Source organism: Solanum stenotomum, unplaced genomic scaffold (assembly GCF_019186545.1).
Source record: "Solanum stenotomum isolate F172 unplaced genomic scaffold, ASM1918654v1 scaffold18272, whole genome shotgun sequence".
In the NCBI taxonomy this organism is placed as follows: domain Eukaryota; kingdom Viridiplantae; phylum Streptophyta; class Magnoliopsida; order Solanales; family Solanaceae; genus Solanum; species Solanum stenotomum.
The window spans coordinates 86,429-101,041 of NW_026024957.1; the positions used below are offsets into that span (position 1 = coordinate 86,429).

General features: G+C 37.2%; 2 protein-coding genes and 1 pseudogene across 2 annotated transcripts; all 3 read right to left on the bottom strand.

Moving 5' to 3' along the window:
- Positions 1–2,996: 2,996 nt before the first annotated feature.
- On the bottom strand, positions 2,997–4,060 carry LOC125850644 (uncharacterized). The gene is made up of 2 exons (XM_049530503.1): positions 3,795–4,060; positions 2,997–3,732 (listed from the first exon to the last, which is right to left on the bottom strand). The coding sequence occupies exons 1-2, from the start codon at positions 4,058–4,060 to the stop codon at positions 2,997–2,999; spliced, it is 1,002 nt and encodes a 333-aa protein (XP_049386460.1).
- A 103-nt stretch (positions 4,061–4,163) lies between these two features.
- LOC125850645 (uncharacterized) lies at positions 4,164–6,992 on the bottom strand. Its single transcript, XM_049530505.1, has 2 exons — positions 6,661–6,992; positions 4,164–6,459 (listed from the first exon to the last, which is right to left on the bottom strand). The coding sequence occupies exons 1-2, from the start codon at positions 6,990–6,992 to the stop codon at positions 4,164–4,166; spliced, it is 2,628 nt and encodes an 875-aa protein (XP_049386462.1).
- Positions 6,993–12,047: 5,055 nt separating this feature from the next.
- On the bottom strand, positions 12,048–12,631 carry LOC125850646 (uncharacterized; annotated as a pseudogene).
- Between the last annotated feature and the right edge of the window lie 1,982 nt (positions 12,632–14,613).

Genomic DNA, 14,613 nt, shown 5'->3' on the forward strand with positions numbered 1-14,613 from the left:
ATTTATTTTAAATATAACCCTACTGAAATAATAATATTTAAGTATTAAAATTGGGTGTAAAATCTTTATGTTTTGGTCAAAAATTAGGTGTTCACAGTATGCCCCTCTTTGCTTGGAAACATGAAGAGTTTTCATGCAAAGACGTGAACACTGTGACTAATTTTTTGACCGAGACATTTATCCAAAAATGTGAAAATAAGTAAAAAAGGAGAGGTTTGACTGCGCCCTAACTTTGGACAAACTATCTATCCTGAGTTAATAATCAGGTGTAGTTCATATATAGGAAGGGACGGGAGAATAAATTTAGGTAGTCGAGTGAGGTTTTGTCGAGGTTCCGGTTCGTAGCTCCAGCTGTTACATTAAAAGGAAAAATACAATAGGAGAGAAGGGAAAGATACAAGATCATATCTACTCCACTAGTACTGAGTCTTCATTTTGAATCTTCGGTTATCGATTCACCCTTTTTGGGTAGGTACATCGATTCTGAACTTTCATCTTGATATTTGAATTTATGATCTGAAACTTATGATTTGACTTGAGTCGTTGACGCTCTTCCGCATGATATTCTTGAATGCTTGTTTTCTCGAGAAGATGATTCATGATATGTTGAGCCGTTACATGGGTTGAAAGCGACTCTAAATGTCGTTGACATCTGACATTCTTCGTTTCTCTAATCAAAACGAGGATTTTATTCTTGAACTTCAAATTGGTATACTAGGTAGAAACCTGCACGCCATAAAACAAAACAAACAAACGAAACAAAATTTTTGCCCTAGTATGCACTAGGAAAATTTTGTGAGTTATTGATGAAAGCTATAAAAGTTTATACTAGGCATAATAATAATATACTTTTATAAAATAAAATAAAGGGAGATTTGTGCCCAATATAACCAGAGGTTATTACGCCCTGTGAAGTCATAAAAAATAAGATAGGGGTTATTGTGCCATACACGCAACTAGGGATTATTGAGCCCTGTAAAGACATGAAAAATAAGATAGGGGCTATTGTGCCCTATATGCCACCAGGGGTTATTGTGCCCTGTGAAGTCATGAAAATAAAATAAAATAAAATATGGATTATTGTTCTCTATATGTAACCAGTGGTTATTGTGCCCCGTGAAGACATGAAAAATAAAATAGGGATTATTGTGCCCTATATGCAACCAGGGATTATTGTACCCTGTGAAGACATAAAAAATAAAATAGGGATTATTGTGCCCTATATGCAACCAGGGGTTATTGTGCCCCGTGAGACATAAAAAATAAAAATAGGGGTTATTGTGCGCTATATGCAACCAGGGATTATTGTACCCTGTGAAGACATGAAAAATAAAATAGGGGTTATTGTGCCCTGTGAAGACATGAAAAAAAAAATTAAAAAAATAGGGGTTATTGTGCCCTATATGCAACCAGGGATTATTGTGCCCTGTGAAGACATGAAAAAATAAAATAGGGGTTATTGTGCCTGTGAAGACATGAAAAATAAAAATAGGGGTCATTGTGCCCTATATGCAACTAGGGATTATCGTGCCCTGTGAAGACATGCAAAATAAAATAGAGGTTATTGTGCCCTATATGCAACCAGGGATTATTGAGCCCTGTATAGACATGAAAAAATAAAAATAGGGGTTATATATATATATATATTTTTTTTACTTACATTATTATTATTATTATACTTAAGATCATTTATTTTATTTTATTTTTATTTTTGTACATTTTCCAAACATAAAAGAAACAAACAAAAATAAAAATAAAATAAAATGCCCCAGATTTCATTAAGAAAAATAATCTTTTTTTTTATTGTTATCATTATTATTGTGGTGCATATTGTAGGAGAGACAGGGATACAAGAACTTACATGGTGGCGTTTGACTCTCGCGAATTACTTGCACGATTTTTCTTTGTACCTATTTTAAAACAAAGAATATTTTGTTAGTTTTTCTAAACGGTGGTTGGTTTGTGACTTCGAATATCTTGTGGAGTTTGACTTTGAATCTGTGTTGGTTGAAAGAATCATCATATTGACGATCGCGCGAATAGTTTGAAGATGCTTTATAGACGGTCCTTATCTTCCCTTGAAACACTTCTTATGAACATTTTGACCCATTTCTATCTTGTGCACGTTGTGGGGTTCATCCTTTCAAAACAACTTTCTTGCTTTACTGATTTTCACACGGTATCGATTTTTTTGATATTTTTTTTTCGATCAGTTCAAAGCCCTAGTCAATGTTGTGCATGCCCCCAACATTCAACTGGAAATACCGTAGTCAATTTCGCTACTTCAATTTGATTTTCTCACTTGATGTGAGTTTATGCTGAATGAGACTCAAAGAATACCGAAGACAAGTACAAATGACACAAATGAAAGGGTTATGAAAGAAAAGTGATGTCTTTAGAAGAAGGAAATAAGTAAATGTTTAAAAGGAATGAAAAGAATCTTATCTGAAAGTACGTGACCACCTTAATGAATCATGACATGTATTTGGACTGAACGTTTGATCCTTCTAAGCTGTCCGAATCTCATGAAACAATGTTGTTCCTTTAAGTCTATAGCCTGACTTCTATCTTGATTGTGTGCTCATGCCAAGACGGAATGTCATCATTTGATCAATGGTGCCCTTTATGGTTTTCCACTAATAAAACATTCTTATCTCTTTCTCTCAACTTACTATCATCTTATGTTGCCCGTGAGGGTTTTCACTCATAAGACTTATTTTTTTATTTTTTTTTATTTTTGTTGTAACACACCGTAGGTCACAATGTCATGTCTCAGCCTTTGGAGAATTGAAGAACATGATTATTGTTTTATTTAGTGATTAGACCGAACCCCAATGAAGGGTTGCCTACGATACCTCTTAGGAATCAGGTCGAACGTAGTTCAATGAAACTTTTTTTTTTTTGCACCAGACAAGTGGTGTTTGAAATAAAGGAGGATACATTTTTATCCTCTCATCTTGAGAATGTCAATCATGAGAGCGTCATAACAAAAAGTGTTAAATGTAGTATCTTTTGATCGAATCTGCGTTAACAATTGTGTCGATTGCCTTTTCCTCCATATCTGCCAGTTGCAATGCTCCTTTTGATAGCACTTGTTTAATAACATAAGGGCCTTGCCAATTTGGGGCAAACTTTCCTTTGACCTCGTCTTGATGGGAAATGATGCCTTTCACAACAAGTTGACCGACTTCAAAATTTCTTAGGCGTACCTTCTTGTTATAAGCTCGAGCCATCCTCTGCTGATATAATTGACCAAAGAAAATTGATGTGAACCGTTTTTCGTCTATCAGTGCTAATTGTTCTAACCTTGATTTAACCCATTCTGTGTCCTCAATTTCTGCTTCGACAATGATTCGAAGAGAAGGGATTTCAACTTCTATGGGTATGACAGCCTCAGTACCGTAAACTAATAAGTAAGGAGTTGTACCGATTGACGTACGAATAGTCGTCCGGTATACCAAGAGAGCAAATGGTAGTTTTTCATGCCACTGTCTAGATCCTTGCACCATTTTCCTAAGAATCTTCTTGATGTTTTTATTTGCCGCTTCAACAGCCCCATTTGCTTTGGGTCGATAAGGGGTTGAATGACGATGAACAATTTTAAATTGCTCACAAACTTCCTTCATCAGGTGGCTGCTGAGATTCGCTGCATTGTCTGTAATAATGATTTTTGGTATGCCGAAACGACATATGATGTTTGAATGAACAAAGTCCACCACTGTTTCTTGGTGACTGATTTGAATGTGACAGCTTCCACCTATTTGGTAAAGTAGTCGATGGCAACTAAAATAAACCGATGCCCATTAGATGCTTTCGGCTCAATCGGCCTAGTAGCGTCCATTCCCCAAGTCACAAAAGGCCACGGAGCAGACATAGGGTGCAACTCTAAAGGGGGTGAGTGAATCAAGTCGCTATGAATTTGGCACTGATGGCACTTGCGTACAAATCGGAAGCAATCTCGCTCCATGGTCAACCAATAGTACCCTACCCGGATAATCTTTTTTGCTAGAACATAACCGTTCATGTAAAGGCCACAAACCCCTGAATGCACCTCATTCATAATTGTTTCTGCTTCTTGAATATTCACACATCACAATAGATTCAAATCTGGAGTCCTTTTATATAAGATATCGCCACTCAAGAAGAACCCATTGGCGAGTCGCCTAATAGTTCTTTTTTTTATCTCTATCAGCATGTATTGGATATTCTTTAGCTTTTAAAAACCGTTTAATGTCGTGATACCAGGGCTCACCGTCTGGCTCTACTTCAATTATATTGCAATAACCATGTTGATCCCTAACTTGGATTTCCAACGGGTCAGTATAGGTATTACCCGGGTATGGAAGCATCGAGGCTAGGGTGGCCAAAGTATTAGCTAACTCATTGTGAAACCTGGGAATGTTCCTGAATTCAATGGACTTGAATCTTTTGATGAGGTTTTCTAAACATTGTTTGTACGACATGAGTTTAATGTCTCGAGTTTCCCATTCGCCTCGAGCTTGTCCAATGAGCAAATCGGAATCCCCTAAAACCACCAACTCCTGCACATCCAGATTTATTGCCATATTCAAACCCATGATGCAAGCTTCGTATTCTGTTGTGTTGTTGGTAGAAAAGAATCGAAGTCGTGCTGTGGCAGGATAATGACATTCGTTTGGTGAGATAAGAACTGCCCCAATTCCTACTCCATTTTTGTTGACAGCCCCATCAAAATATAATTTCCACACGTGACCATCATTAGGAATTTCTTCCTCAATAGAGTTGATTTCTTCATCAGGGAAGTATGTCCTTATGGGCTCGTATTCGTCATTGATCGGATTCTCTGCCAAATGATCGGCCAACGCTTGTGCTTTCATGGCGGTGCGAGTGACATAAATAATATCAAATTCCGTAAGCAAAATCTGCCATTTTGCCAACCTACATGTTGGCATGGATTTTTGGAAAATATATTTCAAAGAATCCATTCGAGATATAAGATAGGTCGTGTAAGACAAAAGATAGTGTTTCAATTTTTGGGCAACCCAAGTCAAAGTGCAACAAGTCTTTTCTAACAGAGTGCACTTTGCCTCATAGCTTGTGAACTTTTTGCTCAAATAATAAATGGTTTGTTCCTTTTTTCCCGTAATGTCATGTTGTCCTAAAACGCAACCAAATGAATTATCCATCACTGAAAGATATAAGAATAACGGCCTACCAGGTTCTGGCGGGACCAATACCGGAGGGTTTACTAAATATTCCTTAATTTTGTCAAAAGCCTCCTGACACTCACTTGTCCATTTGATAGCAGCGTCCTTTTTCAACAACTTGAATATCGGCTCACATGTGGCAGTGAGTTGAGCAATGAACCTGCTGATATAGTTTAACCTTCCCAGAAAACTCATGACTTCAGTTTTGGTTTTTGGAGGTGGCAATTCTTGAATGGACTTTATCTTAGAGGGGTCCAATTCAATGCCTCTTCGACTAACTATAAAACCCAAAAGTTTGCCAGATGGCACTCCAAATGCACATTTAGCTGGATTAAGCTTGAGGTTGTATTTTCTCAATCTTTTGAAGAATTTTCTTAGATCACGCACATAGCCCGCTTGCGTTCTAGATTTAATGATGACATCATCGACATATACCTCAACTTCTTTATGCATCATGTCATGTAATATGGTAGTCATAACTCTCATGTAGGTTGCTCCTGCATTCTTCAGACCGAATGACATGACTCTATAACAATATGTACCCCATGGGGTGGTGAAAGCAGTTTTTTCTGCATCTTCTTCATCCATGAGAATTTGGTGATATCCGGCATAACAGTCCACAAAAGATTGAATCTCGTGTTTGGCACAATTATCAACCAGGATGTGAATGTTGGGTAATGGAAAATTGTTCTTTGGACTTGCTTTGTTTAAATCTCTGTAATCAACACAAACTCTAATCTTTCCATCTTTCTTTGGCACTGGCACAACATTAGCCGACCAGGCAGTGTATTGGACAACTCTGATCATATTTGCAGTCAGTTGCTTCATGATTTCCTCTTTAATTTTATCGCTCATGTCTGTCTTAAACTTTCTCTGCTTTTGCTGGACAGGTGGAAAATCAAGATGTATTGGAAGTTTGTGAACTACTAAATCAGCACTTAAACCCGACATATCATCGTAGGACCACGCGAAGACATCTTTGTATTCAAATAAAACTTGAATTATGTCGTCTCGAATGTTCTGATCAACATGAATACTTATCTTTATTTCTCTCACTTCTTCAGGAGTTCCTAAATTAACCGCCTCAGTTTCACTTAAATTAGGTTTAGGCTTATTTTCAAATTGATCCAATCCCTTTTTTATTTCTTCGTAAGCTTCATCTTCATCATATTCGTCAAACTTTGGATTCATTGTTTCGAGATCAGACAACTTTTTAGGATCTAACTGTAAACTCCACATGCATGTCATATTATTAAAGTCGACATTAACGTAACTAAAATGAAAAATAAGAGGACATATATTAGAAAGAGTAAGAACAGAGAAGATGATTGAATATGATTGTGAAACTAGAACTTCATTGCATTAGATGAGAAATGATAGAAGGGTTAACACTAAAGTGAGACAACTAGAAGGGTTGAATTACAACCCTGAGAATAATCCAAATAAATAAATTAAAAGCAGCAAAATAAACTACCAAGACTCCCTCATTGTAGGGAGAGGAGTGGCTTCCCAGTTGTTGAGCTGGACATTCGGGCCGATGAATTGCACATCCATATGACTAGTGCCTTCACCCATCTGAGTCATGTTTACGTCATAAAACATTTCTTTGATACCTTGACATATTTCATCCACATCATTCTGGATAGAGAAGTCTGGACTCGGTTCACCTTGAGATTTAACGAAAGATTGAGCAATATGAGGGATTGGCTTCAACAAATTCCAAACATTTCTTTTACGATCTTTTGCCCATTTTCTATCAAATCTAGTTGGATTGAAACCCAAACCGAATGTCTCTTGATTACCCATCGAATTGATGGGATCTACAATTCCTTACAAAGACAACCCTAGTCTCTTTCCAGGTTCATAGCCGTTTTGTACCATCTGGGACACCACCCTGACTGAAGCAGATGATAGATGAGGTTATGGTATAGGCTTCCCTACCGAAAACTGATTGACTGTTATAATTTCAAAAGCCTGATAGTTGAGGGATTCACAACCTCTTTTGGCCTTAATGCATGGTATTGAATGATCTCGGGTGATTGGGAGATCATCTTCACCATGGACAATGATTTCCAGTTTATCATGCTCAAACTTGACCACTTGGTGCAGAGTAGACGGCACAGCTCTAGCCAGGTGGATCCATGGCCTACCCAAAAGTAGATTGTAAGAAGTGTCCATGTCTATTACTTGGAAAGTGACTTTGAATTGTAACAGTTAAGTATATTTCACCAAGAGTGTCCCGTTTTGCGCCATCAAATGCACGCACACAGACATTGTTAGTACGAATTCTATCCGTGTTGATTTTCAACCTTTGCAGAGTAGAAAGAGGGCATATGTCTACACCTGATCCTCCATCGACCATGACCCTCTTCACATAGTGTTCTTCACATTTCACGGTTAAATGTAACGCCTTATTATGCCAGATCCTTCCAAAGGCAATTCATCATCAGTGAAAGTGATTCTATTTACCTCAAATATTTGGTTGGCCATCTTTTCCAAGTGACCCACCGTAATACTTTCTGAGATATGTGCCTCATTCAAGATTCTGGTCAAAACTTCACGATGCTCTTTGGAATGTATGAGTAATGACAACAAGGATATCTGAGCCGGTGTTTTCCTTAATTGATCAATAACAGAATAGTCTTGAGCTTTCATCTTTTTCAAGAACTCTTCAGCCTCCTCCTCAGTGACAGGTTTTTTAACCGGCAACTGATTTTCTTTGGCTTGTTTGTCTCTTCTTAATTCTTCTGGAGCATAACACCTCCCAGAACGAGTTAATCCTTTTGTTTAATTTGTTTCTTCAATAATCTCATTTCCTTTGTGGGTAACAACAACTTTGTTTTAGTTCTATGGAACGGTCTTGGTGTTTGTCATCGGAAGCTGCGTTGCAATTTGTATCACAATTGGCTTTTTCACACTTTCTTGATTTTGACCAAATGCTCGAAGCTTACCAGGAGTGTATAATTTTGGTCCATTCAACGGTACTTCTCTTCTTTTTACAGCTCCAGGGACATATAACACTAGTTTTCTCGAGTCTCCAAAATTTGAACTTACACCATTCACAATTATCGGTGCCTTTTGTATGGGTTCTAAAACCATACTCGACTCTTTTTTTGAATCTCTGCTTTCCATTTTTGTTCTACATGTTTGCTCACAATCTTTATAAATGTCTACCATCCCCACAACATGCTCCTTATTGTGAGCAGGGAGTGGGTTATTGGTGACATTTGGTGACTCCTCATTGCGTATCTCAATTACCTTATCCTCAATCAACTTCTCAATGACTCTTTTTAGCGTCCAACAATCCTCTGTGCTATGACCTGGAGTGTTAGCCTAATACTCACATATAACAGTTGGGTCAAAGCCTCTTGCATTTGGATTGACAAAATAGGGATTGACAGGTTCAACTAATCTCAATTGTACTAATTTTCGCAACAAACTCGTATATGACTCTCCAATTGGGGTAAAGTTTTCTTTTCGACCTTGTTCTCTTGTATAATCCATCCGGGGACGTGAATTATGGGGTGCCTGAAAATTTTGTTGTTGGGGGCGAGAACCTTGTGGGGCAGGTGCCCGCCATTGTTGGCGCTGAGGAGGTCGGACATATGCTTGAGTGTTGAGAACTGCATATTGGGATGGGTAATAATGTTGAAGAGAATTAGCTTGTTCTTGTTGGACTTGAACATAAGGGTGGTTCATGCCCATTTGAACACCTCTCGATCCAGACGTCATCATGGACCCTTCCTCCTTCTTTTTTCGATTTACAAAATTACCTGACCCGCTTTGTATTGCTTGCGTGGTAGCTCTAATGGCTGTCTGGCTTACAATTTTACCTGATTTTATGCCGTTCTATACCATTTCTCCGATCTTAATTGCTTCGGCGAAAGGCTTTCCCATTGCAGCAAGAAGGTAATGAAAGTAGTCAGGTTCTTGTGCCTGGAGAAAAACATCAATCAATTCATAATTTTTCATCGGCGGTTTGACTCTAGCCGCCTGCTCCCTCCATCTTATGACATATTCCCTAAAACTTTCAGACGATTTTTTCTTCATATTAGCTAGGGAATTGCGATCCGGAACGATATCGATATTGTATTGGAATTGTTGGACAAAATCTTGCGCCATGTCATCCCAGACATGCCATCGAGAAGTATCTTGATCGATAAACCATTCGGCTACACCCGTTAGACTTTCTCCAAAGTAAGCCATAAGAAGTTCTTCTTTTCTTTCGGCTCCCCTTAGCTGATTACAAAATCTTTTCAAATGAGCCACTGGGTCGCCATGGCCATTATACTTATCAAACTTTGGAGTTTTGAACCCTATAGGCAAGTGAACATCTGGAAACATGCATAAGTCCTTGAACGAGACACTTTTGTGTCCTCCCAACCCTTGCATATTCCTTATGTTTTGCTCCAAACTCCTCATTTTTCTTGCAATTTCTTCATGTTCCTCGGCCTTAATGGTTTTTTCAACCTCAACGGGGGAACTGTATTGATGAGTGTGGTGGTAAGAATAAGGAACTTTGAAAGTCAATTTAGGGGCCTGACCTTGGCAGTATTGATCTTTGGATATAGGATCATCATTGGATTTTTATACTAGTGTTGGTTGAGTAATTGCATTAGTTTGCACAGTTGGCATGAAGAGTGGATTATTCATCATGGGTGGATTCAACGGGTGTACCGATGAAGTTCCAGCAGTATTAGATGTGTTAACGTGGGGTCCAAATCCAGGTGGATAAATCGGGTCACTTGTTGAGACTTGAATAGGGAATGACATATTCACATTCAGGTATTCCCGAATTGAAGATGGGGGAGCCTGCCCATTCATCCAAGCTTCATACATTTCGGCCATCTGTTGTCTCAACATTTTGACCTCTTCTACAGATACTAACTCTTGTGCAACCATTTGATTTTGGACTTCGTCATTTCCCAACTTTGTTTCGTCTTTGCGTGTCATTTTTGTTTTTCCTTTTGATCTTGTGTTATATTGATGAGATGCCAGCTTTCTTCACAAACCAACCACCTTTAAACTCTTTCTCTCTTATATATAAAAAAAAATGTGTTAGGATTCAACACTTTGCAATATTAATCACACGTTGTATGTTATGCACCTAAATTATTCCTATTCTATAATGAGTTTTGGAAGACTTTTATGTTTCATCCCGGCTTTGGACGACTTGCTTATGTCTTTTAGTCCCATACTTTACTCATCTGAATATTTTGAACGCATTTTGATCGAACCTGTTAAAGGTTGCCTACGTATCATGTTGAACATGGATCAGATCATTACGTAGTTCGTGAAGAAGAATTATTAAAAAAATAAAACACGACATTTATTTATCTTAACATGAAGACATCATTCAAATCAAAATATTCTTAAAATAAATGACCAAAACATCAAAGTACTTAAAGATTGAAACAAACTTCGACAAAATGAAAATAAAAGAAATAATAATAATAATAAAAAAAAAATCCTTCTCCAATATTTCTCGATCATCAATTGCCCCCTAGGCTAGAGTAAACCTTGAACAAAGCTTTTGGCAGATGTGGGGCCAGTGCACGCGCATGTTGACCCAGACTCTCATCACTCCGATGTAGATAACCACCATAAATATCAATCAAGCTCTCTGTCAGTTGAAGCACTTGTTCTTTGGCCTCCTCCATATTCTCGTGATAATTCTGCAACCATTCTTGAGTAGTACCAATCGTGTGGGTCAAATCCTCTTCATGTGCCTGAAGCTCTTTGATTTGATTATGAAGTTCTTCACGCTCCCCCATCCATTGGTTTCTCTCGATCGCGACTTCTGCTTGATACGATGTGAAACGCTTTGCTATGTCTGTTTCTCGTCTCATCGAAGCTTTTAACTGATTTTGTAGTCTAGCCTGTATGTGCATTAAGAGGGTCTTTTCTTTTTTATACTCCTCCTCTTGTTGCTCCATAACGCCTGTGACAATGCCCAAATCCTCATGTAAGGTTCGAATGGTGGATTGATGTTCCTTTTCAGCCCTTTTCTGAATCAACCTAACTTTCTCTTTGAATATTGCATCACGTTGAGCCAACTCTTCTCTAGCATTCTTTAGATCATTACTGAGGATATCCAGAGTAAACCTGTAATTTCTTTCCACCTCGAGCCGAGCTTGCTTGATTCTGACTTCAATTTCCTCTTCTCGATCTCTGAGTTCTCGCGCTGATCCTTCGGGCATTACTTTGAGGGGGGCTTGATCAACGAACCAATGGAGGTATGAGGGGTCTACTTCTCCTTCAACACGATCATCTACCATAGCTTTCGAGCTTAAAGTTCGACTACCACCCTAAATCTTTTGAGCTTCTGATTCTCGATCTCGATCTTCAGACGACACCTCCTATACGAAACTCTGTGTATCCTCGGCCCTAGGTAAGATTTGTCTTTGTCCTAGTTGGCGTAGCACCCGAAGGGGTATGTATGGTTGGAATCCTTGAAGGCCTGTCAGAACAAAGAATGGACGATAGGAAGACATAACAATTACCTCACTCGCAGAGAACCAATGATAGTTCCATGTAATATCAGATGCAGTTAATTTAAGAAGATAATGTCTCCACGCTTTGACACCTTTTGGCAATTTGTCTACTAATTCCTTCATCCTGTCTGGGTGGCTCAAAATATAATTCGTCCATTCAGATTTGAAATCTGTCGCAAAACGATGGTGATACAAGTGCTCCAAAAACCACATTTGCAATAGAATGCTGCAACCTTCAAAAAAGTCTCCCCCTTCTCTACATTTAGTCAAAGCACGATAAATGTCAGCCAACATCATTGGCAAGATAGTGGATTTCTTTTTCTTCATCATAACAGCGACTATTCCGGACAGACGAATACTGATTTTTTTATCCCTGGAAAAACCATGGTTCCCAAAAAGGCCACCATGAATGTTTTTTGTCTATGTTTTTCCCAAGTAGGGAGGTGTTGCCCATTTTTAAGTTGTTTTTCCGTAGTCTGAAAATCCTTCTTTCTTTCCATATCTTGAGTATAGAAATTTCAAGGAAAGCAACCCATTATTGAAACACTCCTTATGAGGATAGATGATGTGCATTTGTTCTAAAAATTTGTTCCCGCTGACGTTTCTTGGGGCTATGAGTGTTTTGCTTCGGAGATCCTTGCCTAACCCTGTGAAACCACCCAACTCCTCCAATGTAGGCGTCAACTCAAAATCGCTAAAGCGATACACATTGCTTGTAGAATCCCAAAAATGGATCAAAGCCTCGATCAAATCTCTGTCAGGACTAAATCTCATGATATCTGTGAGGAAACCAAGATGTTTGAATATCTCAGTTCGCCTAAACTCATGCATATCGTTCCACCAAGCCATGAGTAGTGGTGGGGTTTTATCCGTGATCATGAACTTTGGGGGGTCATTGACCATTTCGACTGTTTCATCTCTTGGTCGTTTATCACATCTCATAGATTTCATGGTTACCTGGTTAGGAAAAGAAACTCACGATTTAAAACCAAATTTAACTTATGAAATTTTGATAATTCGAAATCATTTGTTGAAGTAGTTAAAATAAAAAAAATATATATGAAAAATGACTCAGAATGCCTAAAGTGGTCATTCTTTCGAAAACGATTTTTGTTGACCTTCCTTAAGGGAAGCCTAGGTTTTTTTCAGAGAAAATGACCGAATAAAGAGATAATTTTGACAAGTGAATCATGAAGAACAGAAAGAAAAGAAATAAAAAGAATGTGGATATGCCCTATTTGAAACAAATATAAAGACATACATATATATAATAATTTATTTTATTGCATTATTTTTTTTACTATAACCTTTTTTATTTATATATTTATTTTTTATTTTTTGTAAAAACTTGATGTTTTGATAAAAGCGTGAATACAATTGAGGGTTATATATATATATATATATATTATTTTTACTTTGTTTATCTTGAATTATTTGCTGAAAGTGGGTAAAAATAGACGTTTCTTCTTTTAGTCAATTATTTAAAGCCGGTCAACATTTGTTATAGTCTTCCACATGATGCAACAAGTAGCACAAAAATGTACATGATGGTCTCAAGAAAAGGTACATGTCCTAGACAGACCCGACCCCCATGCGGAGTCTTGCTAAGTTAAATACACATGATGCAGATAAAGCGGAACCTAGTAAGGATATCATGTATGGAGGTTTCAGTTCTACTAAGGTTGAACTTGTGGAGCAAAGTATCTAGACTGGCTGTAAAACAAGCGGACAACTCGAGTTAGGGAGTAGCAACGTACCGGTAGTAGCGCTTTCCGGCTTTGTGCATGGGTGCTCCCTATCCTAAACATGTGTGAATAAAAATCCTTCACCATGGACCAAAGATCCACTGGCTATCTTAACAGAAGTGGGGTGCGCAGTTGCAATTTCCATAATTGTATTATAGAAGACTCAGAGGGGTGCGCCAGAGAAGACAGTTATAATGTAATGCAAATAATATTAAAATAGTAAAAAGTAAACAATTAGCACATTCAGCCAACAAATACAATATCCAAAACATAAATAATTAAGTAAATAGTCATATATAAGTCAATATTATAAGCTCGAATTTTGGTTATCCCCAGCGGAGTCGCCATCTGTCACGCCCTTTTTATTTTCCCTCAAAATTTATTTAAGTATGTTTTGAAAGAAAAAGAGTTTCTCCAATTAAAGTGACATTTTGAAAAGAGATTATTTTATTATTCAGAGTCGCCACTTGGAATTGAGTTTTGGTGTTCCAAGTCACCTTATTATTTAAACCCCTAATCAAAAGGAAATTTGACTCTTTATTTTTATTGGTCTGCGAAAACAAAGATCAGGTAAGAAATTCTGTTGACCAAGAGGAAGGTATTAGGCACCCCTCGAGTCCCGTGGTTCTAGCACGGTCGCTTCATTGACTATATATGACTTAAATTAATTTTCGAATATTGTATTATTAACTTATTAATAAAAGTTATTTACCTCATTATTTGATTTATTTTAAACCTATTTATATTATATTAATATATGTTCGTTAATTAAAAAAAAATTAAAAAAATGTATAACACATAAATTTATTCAAACATAATAAAGTAAAGTTAATAGATGGATATTTACAAATCTTGAAATGTCTTGTAATTTCTTTTCTTCTCCTTTTCTTTTTCATGTATTTTTATTTATTTATTTTTATTCTGGATAGAAAATATAGAGGTATGTAATTGCTAGGAATTAGAATTTGTGTAGGATTGAGATTTTTTGAGTTTGAGTATTTTAGGATTGTATTTTTTTAGTTAGATTTAAAATAGAAATAAAATGTTATGTGATCTGGAATTAGTTTTAGCAAGAAATTCTAAATAGATTAGGACTATTTTTTAGAAAGATTTTTCCTTCTTGATTTTTATTTCTTTTTTTTTCCTTACTTTTTTTCCTTTTTTACGTTTTGGTTTTATTAATTTTAT

Coding starts and splice junctions, on each gene's coding strand:
- LOC125850644 (XM_049530503.1), bottom strand. CDS start 4,060: ATGAATGAGGTGCATTCAGGGGTTTGTGGCCTTTACATGAACGGTTAT. Junction 3,733..3,794: donor AAAGCATCTAATGGGCATCG/GTTTATTTTAGT, acceptor CATTCAAATCAG/TCACCAAGAAACAGTGGTGG.
- LOC125850645 (XM_049530505.1), bottom strand. CDS start 6,992: ATGGGTAATCAAGAGACATTCGGTTTGGGTTTCAATCCAACTAGATTT. Junction 6,460..6,660: donor CCTACAATGAGGGAGTCTTG/GTAGTTTATTTT, acceptor TTTTCATTTTAG/TTACGTTAATGTCGACTTTA.